Source organism: Maniola hyperantus, chromosome 1, assembly GCF_902806685.2.
Source record: "Maniola hyperantus chromosome 1, iAphHyp1.2, whole genome shotgun sequence".
Taxonomy (NCBI): Eukaryota; Metazoa; Arthropoda; class Insecta; order Lepidoptera; family Nymphalidae; genus Maniola; species Maniola hyperantus.
The window spans coordinates 803,364-817,773 of NC_048536.1; the positions used below are offsets into that span (position 1 = coordinate 803,364).

The 14,410-nt window shown below is 40.7% G+C and overlaps 2 protein-coding genes across 2 annotated transcripts in view; one reads left to right on the forward strand and one right to left on the reverse strand.

Moving 5' to 3' along the window:
- loaf (lost and found) overlaps positions 1-14,410 on the forward strand; it is a 113,651-nt gene that overhangs the window by 12,635 nt on the left and 86,606 nt on the right. The gene's annotated exons all lie outside the window — the stretch shown is intronic.
- Positions 3,265-13,081, reverse strand: LOC117988592 (maltase 1-like). The gene is made up of 9 exons (XM_034975788.2): positions 12,912-13,081; positions 12,027-12,206; positions 10,839-10,999; positions 8,436-8,821; positions 7,657-7,858; positions 7,127-7,307; positions 6,332-6,507; positions 5,042-5,280; positions 3,265-3,503 (listed from the first exon to the last, which is right to left on the reverse strand). The coding sequence occupies exons 2-9, from the start codon at positions 12,127-12,129 to the stop codon at positions 3,431-3,433; spliced, it is 1,521 nt and encodes a 506-aa protein (XP_034831679.1). The 5' UTR covers positions 12,130-12,206; positions 12,912-13,081; the 3' UTR covers positions 3,265-3,430.

Sequence of the window (14,410 nt, forward strand, 5' to 3'; positions counted from 1 at the left end):
GTGTCATTTACAGCCTCTAAGCAATATGCATGTTAGTCAGTGTCTCATAAAGTCCTACATGTATCGTGGGTATCTGTGACCATCTCTATCGCTGGTGGGCGGAAACGGCGTATAGCTCACCGTAATTCCGTTACGGGGCAAATTGCCGCACAAGTGCCTATTGTGTAACCGATAGACGTTGGGATCCCAAGGTGCTAAAATGGCGACCTTGCGCTGGAAAACGCAGCGTTGGAAGACCCCCCAATAGGTGGACAGACGACATCAAGCCAGTCGCAGGGAGCCGTTTGGTTCTAGGCGGTGCAAGACCGTGGTGTGTAGCTGTAGAAGTCCTTCAAACCTATGTCCAGCAGTGGACTTCTATCGGTTGAGAGCATTGTCTCATAAAGTCCTACATCTATCGTGGCTGTCTGTGACCATCTCTATCGCTGGTGGGCAGAAACGCGCAACTCACGTAATTCCGTTACGGGGCAAATTGCCGCACGAGTGCCCATTGTACACGGATAAACGTATGTAGTGATCTGTGATTATGTTGCCTAGCTAATTTGAGCATTTTTGACTAACAACCAGTTAATCAGTAGCAGTTATGTCCCAATCCACACTTGGCTAGAGTGGTAGTATATGGCAAAACTGTTCGCATTCTGTGATGTGTCATTTGCAGCCTCTAAGCAATAAGCATGTTAGTCAGTGTCTCATACAGTGCTACATGTATCGTGGCTGTCTGTGACCATCTCTGTCGCTGGTGGGCGGAAACGCAGCATTGCTGACGTAATTCCGTTACGGGGCAAATTGCCGCACGAGTGCCCATTGTACACGGATCTGTGATTATGTTGCCTAGCTAATTTGAGCATTTTTGACTAACAACCAGTTAATCAGTAGCAGTTATGTCCCAATCCACACTTGGCTAGAGTGGTAGTATATGGCAAAACTGTTCGCATTCTGTGATGTGTCATTTGCAGCCTCTAAGCAATAAGCATGTTAGTCAGTGTCTCATACAGTGCTACATGTATCGTGGCTGTCTGTGACCATCTCTGTCGCTGGTGGGCGGAAACGCAGCATTGCTGACGTAATTCCGTTACGGGGCAAATTGCCGGACAAGTGCCTATCGTGTATACGTATAAACGTTGAGATCTGTGATTATGTTGCCTAACTAATTTGAGAATTTTCAACTAACAATAATTAGTTAATCAGTAGTAGTTATGTCCCAGTCTGCACTTGGCTAGCATGGTAGACTATGACCAAACCTTTCTCATTCTGAGAGGAAACCTGTGATCAGTTGTGAGCCTCTAAGCAATATGCACGTTCATATCATAACGTCATAATGCTCAAGTGGAGGAAGTACCGGAATACTTAACCAACTCTTAGCCATAACATAATATACATATATCATGTCATAAGAAGATTATTCTTTCGTTTTACGTCAGTTTATTGAGGTGTATCAGAAATGCGGGAGATGCCTATTACAAATTACAACAAGGAATCGTGTTAAAACACGATTGTTTTCGAGGAGATTTATTAACACAAACAATTTTACAGACATGAAACCGAGGCATGATAATATATTTTTGGTGTTAGTTATAACATTAATTACTATTGACGTACTTACCTACCTATACTTATTGAAAAGAAGATATATAGTGCACGACAGGTCGAGATGGCAATCGGGGCGTCCCCTCACCTCATACCCCGCCTTGCTTTCTTCTCTCTTCTCTTCTTTCTTTCTCATTATTTCGTGTATTTGGGTTTTTAAATCCCGTGGGAACTCTTTGATTTTCCGGAATAAAAAGTACCTAACTTATTCCCCAGGATGTAAGTTAACTCTGTACCAAATTCCATCAAAATCGGTTAATTTGTTGGACCTTCAAAAGCTAGCAGACAGACAGACAAGTTGTAGGTGTCTCATAAAGTGCTACATGTATCGTGGCTGTCTGTGACCATCTCTATCGCTGGTGGGCGGAAACGCAGCATTGCTGACGTAATTCCGTTACGGGGCAAATTGCACGACAAGTGGCTATTGTGTACAGATAAACGTATGTTGTGATCTGTGATTATACTAACAATAATTAGTTAATCAGTAGCAGTTTTTAGGGTTCCGTACCTCAAAAGGAAAAAAGGAACCCCGCCTGTCTGTCACATATTATATACACATATTATGTATACATAATAAATCACAAAATACATAAAGATTCAAGGAAATGACTTCTAAGTAGGAGTAGGTAACATGAAGTTTTTTGAAAACTAAGAAAAGAAAACTTTACCGAGTCGTAGTATTTTTATTATCAGCTTATAATGACGTAACACAAACAATAATAACTCCGTCTTCGAGTAGGTAATAACTACACGCAATAACTGTAGAAAGAGAGAGCCAGCCCGTGCCAGACCCTCGTGATTTTATAAAAGCTGAAAGTTTCTCTGCGTAGGTATTGTCCCCAACACAGAGAGTAACGATCAGCGACTATGAAGTTTGGATCACGGTGGCTTTGGGAGATAACAGGTAACAAAGGCGTAAAAAATGTGAAACTCTGCCACCACTTCTTCCACTCCACTGCATTGCTCTGGCTATCAGCCTTCGAGACGACAAGTGTGGGAACATTATTAAAAATGTTTGATGTCGAACACGTGTCGTTTGCTGACATGAGTTGAGTTTTTCCGTGTTCGGCATTTTGTATCGACTGATTTATTATTTAAATGACTTTAATAAGTTTTAACAAAATCTTGACACTTTTTAGTAGCTATTTGACTATTATTCATTTTAATTTCGATTTCTGACACCATGTTTTATATCGTTTATTGCAAGAGAGAGCACATAGACAATAGACAATACATATGACATTTAACTTAAGCGACTTCACACAACAATAATGATGACTTTATACAACAACGTCAAAATTTAAAGTCAATTTTTTTATATTTTGATGGAATAGAATTAGAAATCACATGATACATTGCCAGACACTTGATATACACTGGGTCACTGGTAGAGATCTCTCATAGAGATAAGTGCTATCCTGTCCACTTTATACTCTCTTTTTCTCTTTACTGTAAATGTGTTTGGTACAAATAAAAATAAAATAAATAAAACTAAACCTTAAACTAAAACAATTTATTAAACTTTATGTGCGTCTGGTAGTGGTTGCCACGACACTAAGGTGTCGTGTCTGGCATTGCATCACGTAAAATAATACTATTCCGAAGAAAATATTAAAAAAAAATTACTTTATTAGACGTACTTAAGATTTTTTACACCATTTTTTTTTACTTTGACGTAAGATTTTTTACACCTTTATTACCTATTATCTCCCAAAGCCACCATGATTCAAACAAACATCCGAACAAACGTTCCTGCCAGTGTTGGAAACAATGCGTAGACAAACTTTCAGCTTTTATAAAATAACGAATGTCTGGCACGCGCTGGCTCTTAGTCCTCTAGAAACTACGTCGGCGGCGCGCGCAGCACGAGCGCCTCCCCCCCCAGCAGGGTCGCGCCCCCCCGGGGAACTGTGTCACTGGAAAAAAACCATTCATTGTAAACCTTTCACGTAGTTTGCGGTCTATGAGCTGTATTTAAAGCAGTATAATAATGATAATGAAGGGGTTTTTATCCCCAAAATGTGAAGCTCAGCTCCTTTATTTATTACTTGTTAATGCCCGCGACTTCGTTTCGTTTGGTTTTCTTAAAAACCCGGGAATTCGGATTTTTCAGGAAAAAGTAGGTAGTCTGTGTCCGTCTCCGGGATGTAAAATATCTCTGCACCTTTCGTCAAAATCGATTGAGAGGTTACACAGTAAAAAGGTAACAGGCAGACAGACAGACAGACAGAGAGACATATACACTTTCACATTAATTATAATACTCATACCATAAGTACCATACCATGTACCATACCATAAGTAGGAAGCATTTCCAAACTGTTGGAACTAGCTGTAAACTAAATTGTTTACATTTAAATAAAATGTTCTTATTCTTATTTTTTCTAAGAGTTTTTTGTTTTACATTCGATGACATATTCACTTTCACATTAATTATAATACTCATACCATAAGTACCATACCATGTACCATACCATAAGTAGGAAGCATTTCCAAACTGTTGGAACTAGCTGTAAACTAAATTGTTTACATTTAAATAAAATGTTCTTATTCTTATTTTTTCTAAGAGACCTTTTCCTATAAAATCAAAATATCCCAACACAAACAAATGTAGACAAATGTTCAAAAATCCTCATTGCTATAAAAATATCCGATGTGGAATAAAGAACTCCATATTTTGCTGGTGGGAAATATCCTGTGGGAAATATGCATAGCGGTGTTTTCGCAATCGACTGGACTGCGTTGGATTGCGATTTAATTGCTGGCACGCATTTGCATTCAGAAAAAATTCCAATGGACACGTGGTGCAAATTTTAAAACAATACCCTCATTTTCAATGGGAAAATGGATGAAAATCCAACTGTATGAAGAAATAGTATCCTAATATACATTTAAAAAAAAGCCGTGAAAGCATAGTGGTTAGGACGTCTGCCTCCTTTTCGGGCGGTTGGGGTTCGATTCCGGGCACGTACTTGCCTCTAACTCTTCAGATGTATGTGCATTTTTAAGCAATTAAATATTATTCGCTTTAACTATGAAGGAAAACATCGTGAGGTAACTTCCCCCAAACCAACCAAACCCCCCCCCCGTCCCCCCCTCCCTAGAGGTAACGCATAGTTGTCGTACCTTTGGGGAGGGGGGGGGGGGCTATAATACTGGCTGCATTTCCGCAGTCCTTTGCGCAAGGGAAAAATGAGCCAGTCATTTTATCACTAGATGAGGCGATTAACCACGGTCATTTTTCTTAACATTTTCAGCGCTAAGACTCCAAAGCAAATGGAACAAATATATAACTCTCGATGCACAAGGCATACTTGCGCTGCTTATAGATTTTAGCAATTTCTGCTGCAACTCCTGATCTGGATGCTGTCTCCCTGACACGGGGCCAGTGCATCTACGCAAGTTGCACTCCTGATTAGAACTTTTTTGAAGTCGATCAAAAAATATAACTTACCCAGCAACTCTTTTTGAATGGATACTAGAAACGTAGACAGTCAACGGGTCTCTCAAGAGTGTGATAGTGGACAAGTCCACCGTGTCCTCTTCGTTACCAACGTTGAACAGTAACGCATAGGTGTCGTATGTGATGATGTGCCGGATCAGGATGAAGGTGCTCTCAGTCAGGGCTTGGAGGTGGTAGCTGCCGTGCGACAACGCGGCCTCCTTGCGTAGGTTTACCAGTGATTTGTACACCTGGAATTCCAAATTCCTAAAAGGCCGGCAACGCATCGGCGGCTCCTCTGGTGCTGCAAATGTTCATGGGCGGCGGTAATCACTTAACATCAGGTGACCCGCCTGCTCGTTTGCTCGCTATATCTATTAAAAAAAAAAAAAAAAAAAAAAAGGGCATAGACACAACAAAATAAAGAAGGAACAGAATATTATACTGAGGCTGCAGAAAATGTGGCAATTTACGATAACATTATTTCTTCTATTTATTCTGGTAATTCGTATTACAATACGAGTAATTATTTATTAACAACTAGCTTATGCTCGTGACTTCGTCCGCGTCATCATCATCATCATCAATCAATAGACGTCCACTGCTGGACATAGGTCTCTTGTAGGGATTTCCACACGCCACGGTCTTGCGCCGCCTGGATCCAGCGGCTCCCTGCGACTCGTCTTATGTCGACCGTCCACCTAGTGGGAGGTCTTCCAACGCTGCGTCGTCCGCGTGGACTACACAAATTTCAAACCCCTTTTTCACCCCCTTAGGAGTTGAATTTTCAATAATCCTTTCTTAGCGGATGCCTACGTCATATCTAGGTATCTGCATGCCAAATTTCAGCCCGATCCGTCCAGTAGTTTGAGCTGTGCGTTGATAGATCAGTCAGTCAGTCAGTCACCCTTTCCTTTTATAAATTTAGATTTTTTTATTTTTTTTTATTTTTTTATTCAGATACAAGTTAGCCCTTGACTGCAATCTCACCTGATGGTAAGTGATGATGCAGTCTAAGATGATAGCGGGCTAACCTGGAAGGGGTATGGCAGTTTTTATTAAACCCATACCCCTTTGGTTTCTACGCGGCATCGTACCGGAACGCTAAATCGCTTGGCGGCACGGCTTTGCCGGTAGGGTGGTAACTAGCCACGGCCAAAGCCTCCCACCAGACCAGACCAGAAATTTAGAAATTATAAAATTCCAAACCCCTGCCAGAAATCGAACCCGGGACCTCCCACTAATAAGACCACAGCGCTCAGCACTGCGCCAGGGAGGTCATCAAAATATGCTCCGTCATACCCTGTAATGACTCCGTTCCGCCTCTCGTTGCGTTCGTAAATTAATTTCCATATAATCCTGCGCTATCGGCAACCAGGTTGTGGCATTGGTGGAGAACCCGGCGCTCGTAGTGTTGTCCCAATGGAACGGTGTTCTTGCTGGGTCTCTCGAGTACTGCAGGTAGTTATCAGGGTCACCTGAAGGATTGATATAAGTTCATATCTGTAGATCAAATAGAGGTGTCGTTTTGGTAGATGTGCTCTGCCCATTGCCACTTCAGCTTCGCAACCCTTTGAGCTATGTCGGTTACTCTAGTTCTCCTACGGGTCTCCTCATTTCTGATTTGATCCCGTAGAGAAACTCCGCTCTCTCCATCGCCCGTTGAGTGACTCTGAGCTTTCTTATGAGGCCCATAGCTAGCGAGCATGTCTCGGATCCGTATGTCATCACTGGCAACACGCACTGTTCAAAGACTTTGGTCTTCAACCACTGAGGCATTTCAGACAAGAAGACACCCCAGCCGAGTTTGGTGGCTAATCTGCCGTGAACTTGGATTAGACCTAGCTGGATTGTAAAATTTGGTTGGAAGGATGTAATTGTTATTAACTAACTTATGCTCGCGACTTCGCCCGCGTGGACTACACAAATTTCAAACCCCTATTTCACCCCCTTAGGGGTTGAGTTTTCAAAAATCCTTTCTTAGCGGATGCCTACGTCATAATAGCTATTTGCATGCCAAATTTCAGCCCGATCCGTCCAGTAGGTTGAGCTGTGCGTTGATAGATCAGTCAGTCAGTCAGTCAGTTTTAAGATTACCTTGGTTGCAAGCAGCAACGTCCACGGTATCCTCCCAGCTGACATAGCCATCCCTCATGCCGATCTCTTCACCCTGGTACGTGATGGCCACTCCAGGCAGGAGCATGCTCAGAGAATTCAGCCCGTCGACCATATTGACTCTGAATCTTGAAGGCATCCTTTTCTGGTCATGATTGCCTAACTAGAAAACAAACATTAGATACGTATAATGTCATGAAACATATCTACGAATAACATTGGTACGGAATGCCTTTTTTCTCGAGAAGAACCAGCAAGAAACTCGCCGGTTGTGCTTTCCAAAGATTTAATTGCACAGGATGCACAGGTTGTAACCAGAACGCTAACAAAAACTCATCGTTATTGCTATACTACCTAAACACAATCCAATACCAATAACTATTTGCAATAAAATGTATAGCATGGAAAACTCGGGTCAATGCCCCGTCTATGATGCGGCATTGATTCCGAGTGGCCTAATTACGGAACGTACGTTGACCTCTATCGTCAACGTATAATAGGTATACACGTACCACCCAGTTAGCAACCCTCCCAGCAGGCATGTAGGTGAGCCAGCGCTTGATGACGTAGACGAAGTCCCTTGCGCTGGACTTGGCAGACAGGCTAGTGATCAGCTCGAAGTTGAACGGGAAATGGGCGCCGTCCCGCCCTGCCTCGTCGCCGTAGTACAACATGGTCATGGTTATATTGGCGAAGGCTTCTGCTAACAGAATCCTGCGGACGAAAAGTTTTAATGATCAAAATAATATTCAATTAGGTACTCAATTATTTGAAAGAAATCAGTACCCTTATTATAAATGTGAAAGTGTGTTTGTTTGATGGTTTGTTGGTTTGTCCTTCAATCACGTCGCAACGGTGCAACGGATTGACGTGATTTTTGTATGGCTATAGATAAAGACCTGGAGAGTGACATAGGCTACTTTTTATCCCCCTATTTTACCACCCTTAAGGGGGGAATTTCTCAAAATGACTTATACAGATTTTTATTATTTAAAGCTAATAATCTAAATGTCGATTTTCACGTCTCTAACTTCAAAAACATAGGACTTTCATATAACCTTCGATCCCCCTTTCACACCCTTAGGGGGGGAATTTTTCAAAACCGTTTCTTAGCTGACACCTACGTCCTAGAAAGAACCTATCTTCCAAATTTCAAGTTTGTAGGCCTTATAGTTCCCGAGATTTCGTGATTAGTCAGTCAGTCAGTGAGTGAGTGGTATTTCGCTTTTATATATTTAGATAAGAATGTATATTCTTGTCAGTAACTGAATAGTTTGCCATCATAACTTACTTCGTATCACTATTACTTTGCTTTGTCCAATTGTCAGAAAAATTTCTCCACTCGTAAATGACGTCATAAAGTTCAATCTGATGCCTCGTATACTCCTGCGTAGTGTAACCTGACTGATTCGGATTTAAGAACATATTGCCACTCAAAGGCTCATCTGGGTACACCCCGCCGTGCTCGCTCGGGTCCGCTTCGAAGAGATGCACCACAGCATCCACTCTGTACCCATCTGCACCTTTCTTGAACCAGTAGTCCATTATGTTGAGCATTTCAGCCCTAACAGCGGGGTCTCTGAAGTTGAAATCCGGCTGTTCTTTTGCGAATTGGTGCAAATAGTACTGTTGTCGCGTTTCACTCCATTCCCAAATTGAACCGCCAAATTCACTTATCTGAAAAAAACCGGCCAAGTGCGAGTCAGGCTCGCGAAACGAGGGTTCCGTACTATAGTATTTTTTCGACATTTTGGACGATAATTCAAAAGCTATGATGCATAAAAATAAATTAAAATCTGTTTTAGAATGCACAGGTGAAGCCCTTTCATATGATACGACCCCATCAATCACCCTTTCATTTGACGACCTCCCTGGCGCAGTGGTGAGCGCTGTGGTCTTAATAGTGGGAGGTCCCGGGTTCGATTCCTGGCAGGGGTTTGGAATTTTATAATTTCTAAATTTCTGGTCTGGTCTGGTGGGAGGCTTCGGCAGTGGCTAGTTACCACCCTACCGGCAAAGCCGTGCCGCCAAGCGATTTAGCGTTCCGGTACGATGCCGTGTAGAAACCAAAGGGGTATGGGTTTAATAAAAACTGCCATACCCCTTCCAGGTTAGCCCGCTATCATCTTAGACTGCATCATCACTTACCACCAGGTGAGATTGCAGTCAAGGGCTAACTTGTATCTGAATAAAAAAAAAGAAAAAAAAAATACCCCACTTGATATAGTTGTCTTACTTTGAAAATTGAAAACACTAATCATTAGTTCATGACCATAATTTAATTTTTTTGTGTGATGTAACCATAAATTCAAGGTTTTCAGATTTTTCCCCTTACGTCTGCTATAAGACCTCTACCTGCCGAATTTCATGATTCTAGGTAAGACAGACAGACAACAAAGCGATCTTATAAGAGTTCCGTTTTTCCATTTGAGGTACGGAACCCTAAAAAGGCGGTAACAGCCTAATGGTCTCATATTCAGGGGATCCAGGCACGCTCATCTAACTTTTCGGAGTTGTACGCGTTTTAAGCAATTAAATATCACTTGTTTTGACGCTGAAGGAAATCATTGTAAGGAACCCGGCATCCCTAAAAGTTCTCCATAATTTTCTTAAAGGTCTGTCAATGCGCACATGGCCTAAACTCTCCTCATTACACTTTAAATTGCTAATTTTTAGGGTTCCGTACCTCAAAAGGAAAAACGGAACCCTTATAGGATCACTTTGTTGTCTGTCTGTCTGTCCGTCTGTCTGTCAAGAAACCTACAAGGTACTTCCCGTAGACCTAGAATCATGAAATTTGGCAGGTAGGTAGATCTTATAGCTGACATTTGGGGAAAAATCTGAAAACCGTGAATTTAGGGTTTTTTTTTTTTTTTTTTTGTGTGTCTTCTATTCTTTCCTCCGACATGATGGTCGGAGACTTTTGATAGTTGACATGGCTTTTTTTTTTTTTTTTTTTCCTTGCTCTGTTGGACGAGAATGAGCCGCTATGTCTTTTTTTTTAGCATTTCATTCATTATAAGAGTTTATTATAAATATAATGTATGTATATGTATATATTATCTAATATAATATAGCTATACATATTTTCTTACAGCTATTTATTTTTACTTATGTTTATGTACATTTAATTAATTTCTTATTTGCTATTTACATTTTAATTTCTGTTTAATACTCATCTAGGTATGAATTACCTATGTGAATATTACCTAATTCTAGTGGCATTTCTTAGTCTTACTTTGTTTGTTAATTCTTCACAAAATTCTAAGAACCTTTTATTTACTTTCCTGCTGGCTATGATGGCGGATATAGTTTTAGGGTTAGATCACACAAAAAAAAATTAAATTGTGGTCATGAACTAATAATTAGTATTTTCAACTTTCGAAGTGAGTGACTATATCAAGTGGGGTATCATATGAAAGGTACATGTACATTCTAAAACAGATTTTTATTTATTTTTATGCATCGTAGTTTTTGAATTATCGTGCAAAATGTCGAAAAAAATACGACTGTAGTACGGAACCCTCATTGCGCGAGCCTGACTCGCACTTGGCCGGTTTTTTGTCATTTGATTTCCTTCGGCACAAATACAGCTGGATCCTCCTCAATAACTTAAATAACGATAATAATATTACAGATAAAATACAAGTTATTTAATTAAAAGGCTTTTAACATAAAAGTAAGGAAGGTTTACCCAGTTGGAAGGTACGAGCCGTTCAGAAGAGTTGGGGTCGACTTTAGGGTCCGCCCAAACGAAAAAGTTTTCATACCCAGGCTCCCTCGCCAGCGATCGCTTGAAGTATTCCGATTGATCGCTCGCGTGATTTGGCACGTAATCTAATAGAATTTTAATTCCTGGAAAATAAGGTTTTTTTTTTTTAAAAAAAAAGAAGAATATTAGCCATGTTAAATGACTAATATTCCCCTTTCCTCTCTAACTAAGCGTCAAGCTTGTGCTAGGAGTAGGTACGAGAATAGTGCAACGGGCGGGGTTTGAACCATCGACCTTTCGGTTTTCAGTCCACTCCTTTACCCGTTGAGCTATTGAGGCTCTATATATTTAAACCAGCTGACCCGCCCCTGCTTCGCGCGGGTGGAATTTAGAAAATCGAGGTGGGGGTTGAATTTCCAAAAATCCTGAAACGTATTTCTTCATTTGTGACCGAAAATCAAAATACTAATTTTCATGCAAATAACTTGAAAAATGACGGACTTTTATACAAACTTTCATCCCCTATTTAACCCACTTAGGGGTGGAATTTCGAGAAATCCTTTCTTAGTAGATCCCTAGGTACTTTTTACAAAAAACACACCCTCAAAATTTCATGTCTCTAGGGCCAGCGGTTTAGGCTGTACGTTGATATATAAGTCAGTCAGTCAGGACTTTGAATTTTATATATAACTAGCTTATGCTTGCGACTTCGTCCGCGTGGACTAACACAAATTTCAAATCCCCTATTTCACCCCCTTTAGGGTTGAATATTCAAAAATCCTTTCTTAGCATATGTCTATGATCTGTATGCCAAATTTCAGCCCGATCCGAGTAGTTTGAGCTGTGCGTTGATAGATCAGTCAGTCAGTCAGTCAGTCAGTCTTCTTTTCCTTTTATATATTTAGATAATAGCCTCAATAGCTCAACGGTTAAGGAGCGGACTGAATCCCGAAAGGTCGGCGGTTGCATTCCAAATCCCAACCGTTGCACTATTGTCGGCTTTTGGCTTTATTAAAAAAATAACTACATTACATCCCTTAAGACGTAATGGATTTCAGTACAACATTACAACCCGGCTAAGTCATAGGAATGTTATGACGTACTTTACCCTTAGCTAACAGGTCTGTAATAAGGCATTGTAAAGCGACCGGTGTGAAGTATTCAAGTTACCAAGGTCATGTGCTTGGTGCACCAACTCCTCGAAATCCGCCATGGTTCCATATTCTTCCTGGATGTTGTAGAAATCGCTGATGTCGTATCCGAAGTCCACCATGGGTGAGACAAAGATGGGCGACAACCATATTGCACCGATGCCGATGTCTACAAGGTGATCTAACTGCGTTGTTATACCTAAAATGAAAGAAAGAAAAGAAGTTTTTTATATATATTCCGATACAAGTTAGCCCTTGACTGCAATCTCACCTGGTGGTAAGTGATGATGCAGTCTAAGATGGAAGCGGGCTAACCTGAAATGAGTATGGCAATATTTATAAACCATACACCTTTGGTTTCTACACGGCACCGTACCGGAGCGCTTAAATCGCTTGGCGGCACGGCTTTGCCGGTAGGGTGGTAACTAGCCACGGCCGAAGCCTCCCACCAGTTTTCCAATCTGTGGCACACATCACATCTTATAACTAAGATCTGGTTATTCCGGCGCTTCTTCCACCCGAGCATTCAGCTGAGCATTAAGCCCAACGTGCTGAATAAACCATAAATGATAAAACAACAAATGATAAAAATTATGTAGTTCTAGTTAAATTAGAGCCGTGATAGCCTAGTGGTTAAAATGTCCCCCTCCTATTTGGAAGGTCGGGGGTTCGATCTCGGGCATGCACCTCTAACTTCTCGGAGCTTTGTGCGTTGTCGCTTGCTTTAACGGTGAAGGAAAACATTGTAATTTGTAAGGAAATAGGCTTCATAGGTATTTTTCTCAAAGGCCTGGTTCGAAAACCGGTTCCTCAAAAATAAACAGTTCAAATTATGAACTTGAAAGCTCAAATTCCTTCAATTTGAATAGCTTTTTTGAATTCGCTTGATGTATTTTCGACTTACCTTTTAGATCACCAATCCCATCCCCATCACTATCTTTGAAGGATCGAGGATAGATCTGGTATATGACGGTATGTTCCCACCAGTCCAGAGGCACCAGCTCTGGTGGAGGAGGGCTCCGGTCGGCCAGGAACCCCCACGTCAGGCTCCCCACCACCGCCCCTACCACCAGGATGGCACCCACTGCAATTCCTACCACTTTCCAGAACGATACCATCTTGAATGTCACCGATCATAAGAATTTTTTTGTACTTTATTGATGTTATTAAGATAAAGCTTTCTAGGGTTCCGTACCTGGAGGGTGCCAACGGGAAATTATTACTAAGCCTTCGTGGCTGTACGTCCGTTTGTCTGTCTCTCTGTCAGTGGACTCACAGTATCTCATGAACTGTATTAGGTAGAGATTGGTAGTCACAGAGACTTTCTATTGCCGCTGATATAATAAATAACGCATACCTAGTAAAAATTTCAAAATGGCCGCAAATAAAATAAACCGGCCAAGTGAAGGTTCCGTACTACAATCGTATATTTTATCGACATTTTGCATGAGAAATCAAAAACTATTATGCTTAAAAATGAATAAAAATTTGTTTTAGAATGTAAAAGTAAAGCCCTTTCATATGATACCCCACAATATTTGTTCATGAATACATTTTAATTTTTTTCTTGTGATATAACCACAAATTCACGGCTCTTAGAACCTTGCTGCCAAATTTCATGATGTCAACGGGAAGTACCCTATAGGTTTTTTGACAGACAGACAACAAAGTGATCCTATAAGGGTTCCGTTTTTCCTTTTGAGGTATGGAACCCTAAAATTTAAAAGTACCTATATATGATCTTGTACATTGTTGTGTTTGTATGGAATAATGGAACCCTTCGTATACGAATCCGACGCGCACTTGACCAGTTTTTATCTTCATTTATGGTTATATTGTTATGATCGATATTTAAATAGGATTATAAAAGTGTATATTATCAGTTGCATTACTTATTTTTATCACCCATTTAGGTAATAATTATAACAATTTCTAGAAATGGTAACTGAGGGCAGGTATACTATGTGTTACGTACCTATTACGTTTTACTTGATAACAATACATTATCTAAATATATAAAAGGAAAAGGCTAACTGCCTGACTGACGGACTGATCTATCAAAGCACAGCTCACACTACTGGACGGATCGGGTTGAAATTTGGCATGCACATAGCTACTATGATGTAGGCATCCGCTAAGAAAGGATTTGTGAAAATTCAACCCCTAAGAGGGTGAAATAGGGGTTTGTATTTGTGTAGTCCACGCGGACGAAGGCGCGAGCATCAGCTAGTGTATTATAAAACGAATCGACGTGATTTTTTGGATGTATGGGTGTCGTTAGAGTTTTGGAAAAAAACAATAGGTGCCATTTTGAAATGTGATTTTTTTACTTTTTAATTCGTTTTTTGTCAGGGCAGTCGTGTTTTTTAATATTTTTGATTTTGTTTGGCTTGTTTTAGATTT

What these genes read in the sequence shown, in the direction of transcription:
- LOC117988592 (XM_034975788.2), bottom strand. Translation starts at nt 12,129, where the DNA reads ATGGTGGACTTCGGATACGACATCAGCGATTTCTACAACATCCAGGAA. An exon ending in GCACCAAGCACATGACCTTG is followed by an intron (nt 11,000 to 12,026) that starts GTAACTTGAATA and finishes CTTATTTTCCAG; the next exon opens with GAATTAAAATTCTATTAGAT. An exon ending in CAAAGTAATAGTGATACGAA is followed by an intron (nt 7,859 to 8,435) that starts GTAAGTTATGAT and finishes TTTCGTCCGCAG; the next exon opens with GATTCTGTTAGCAGAAGCCT.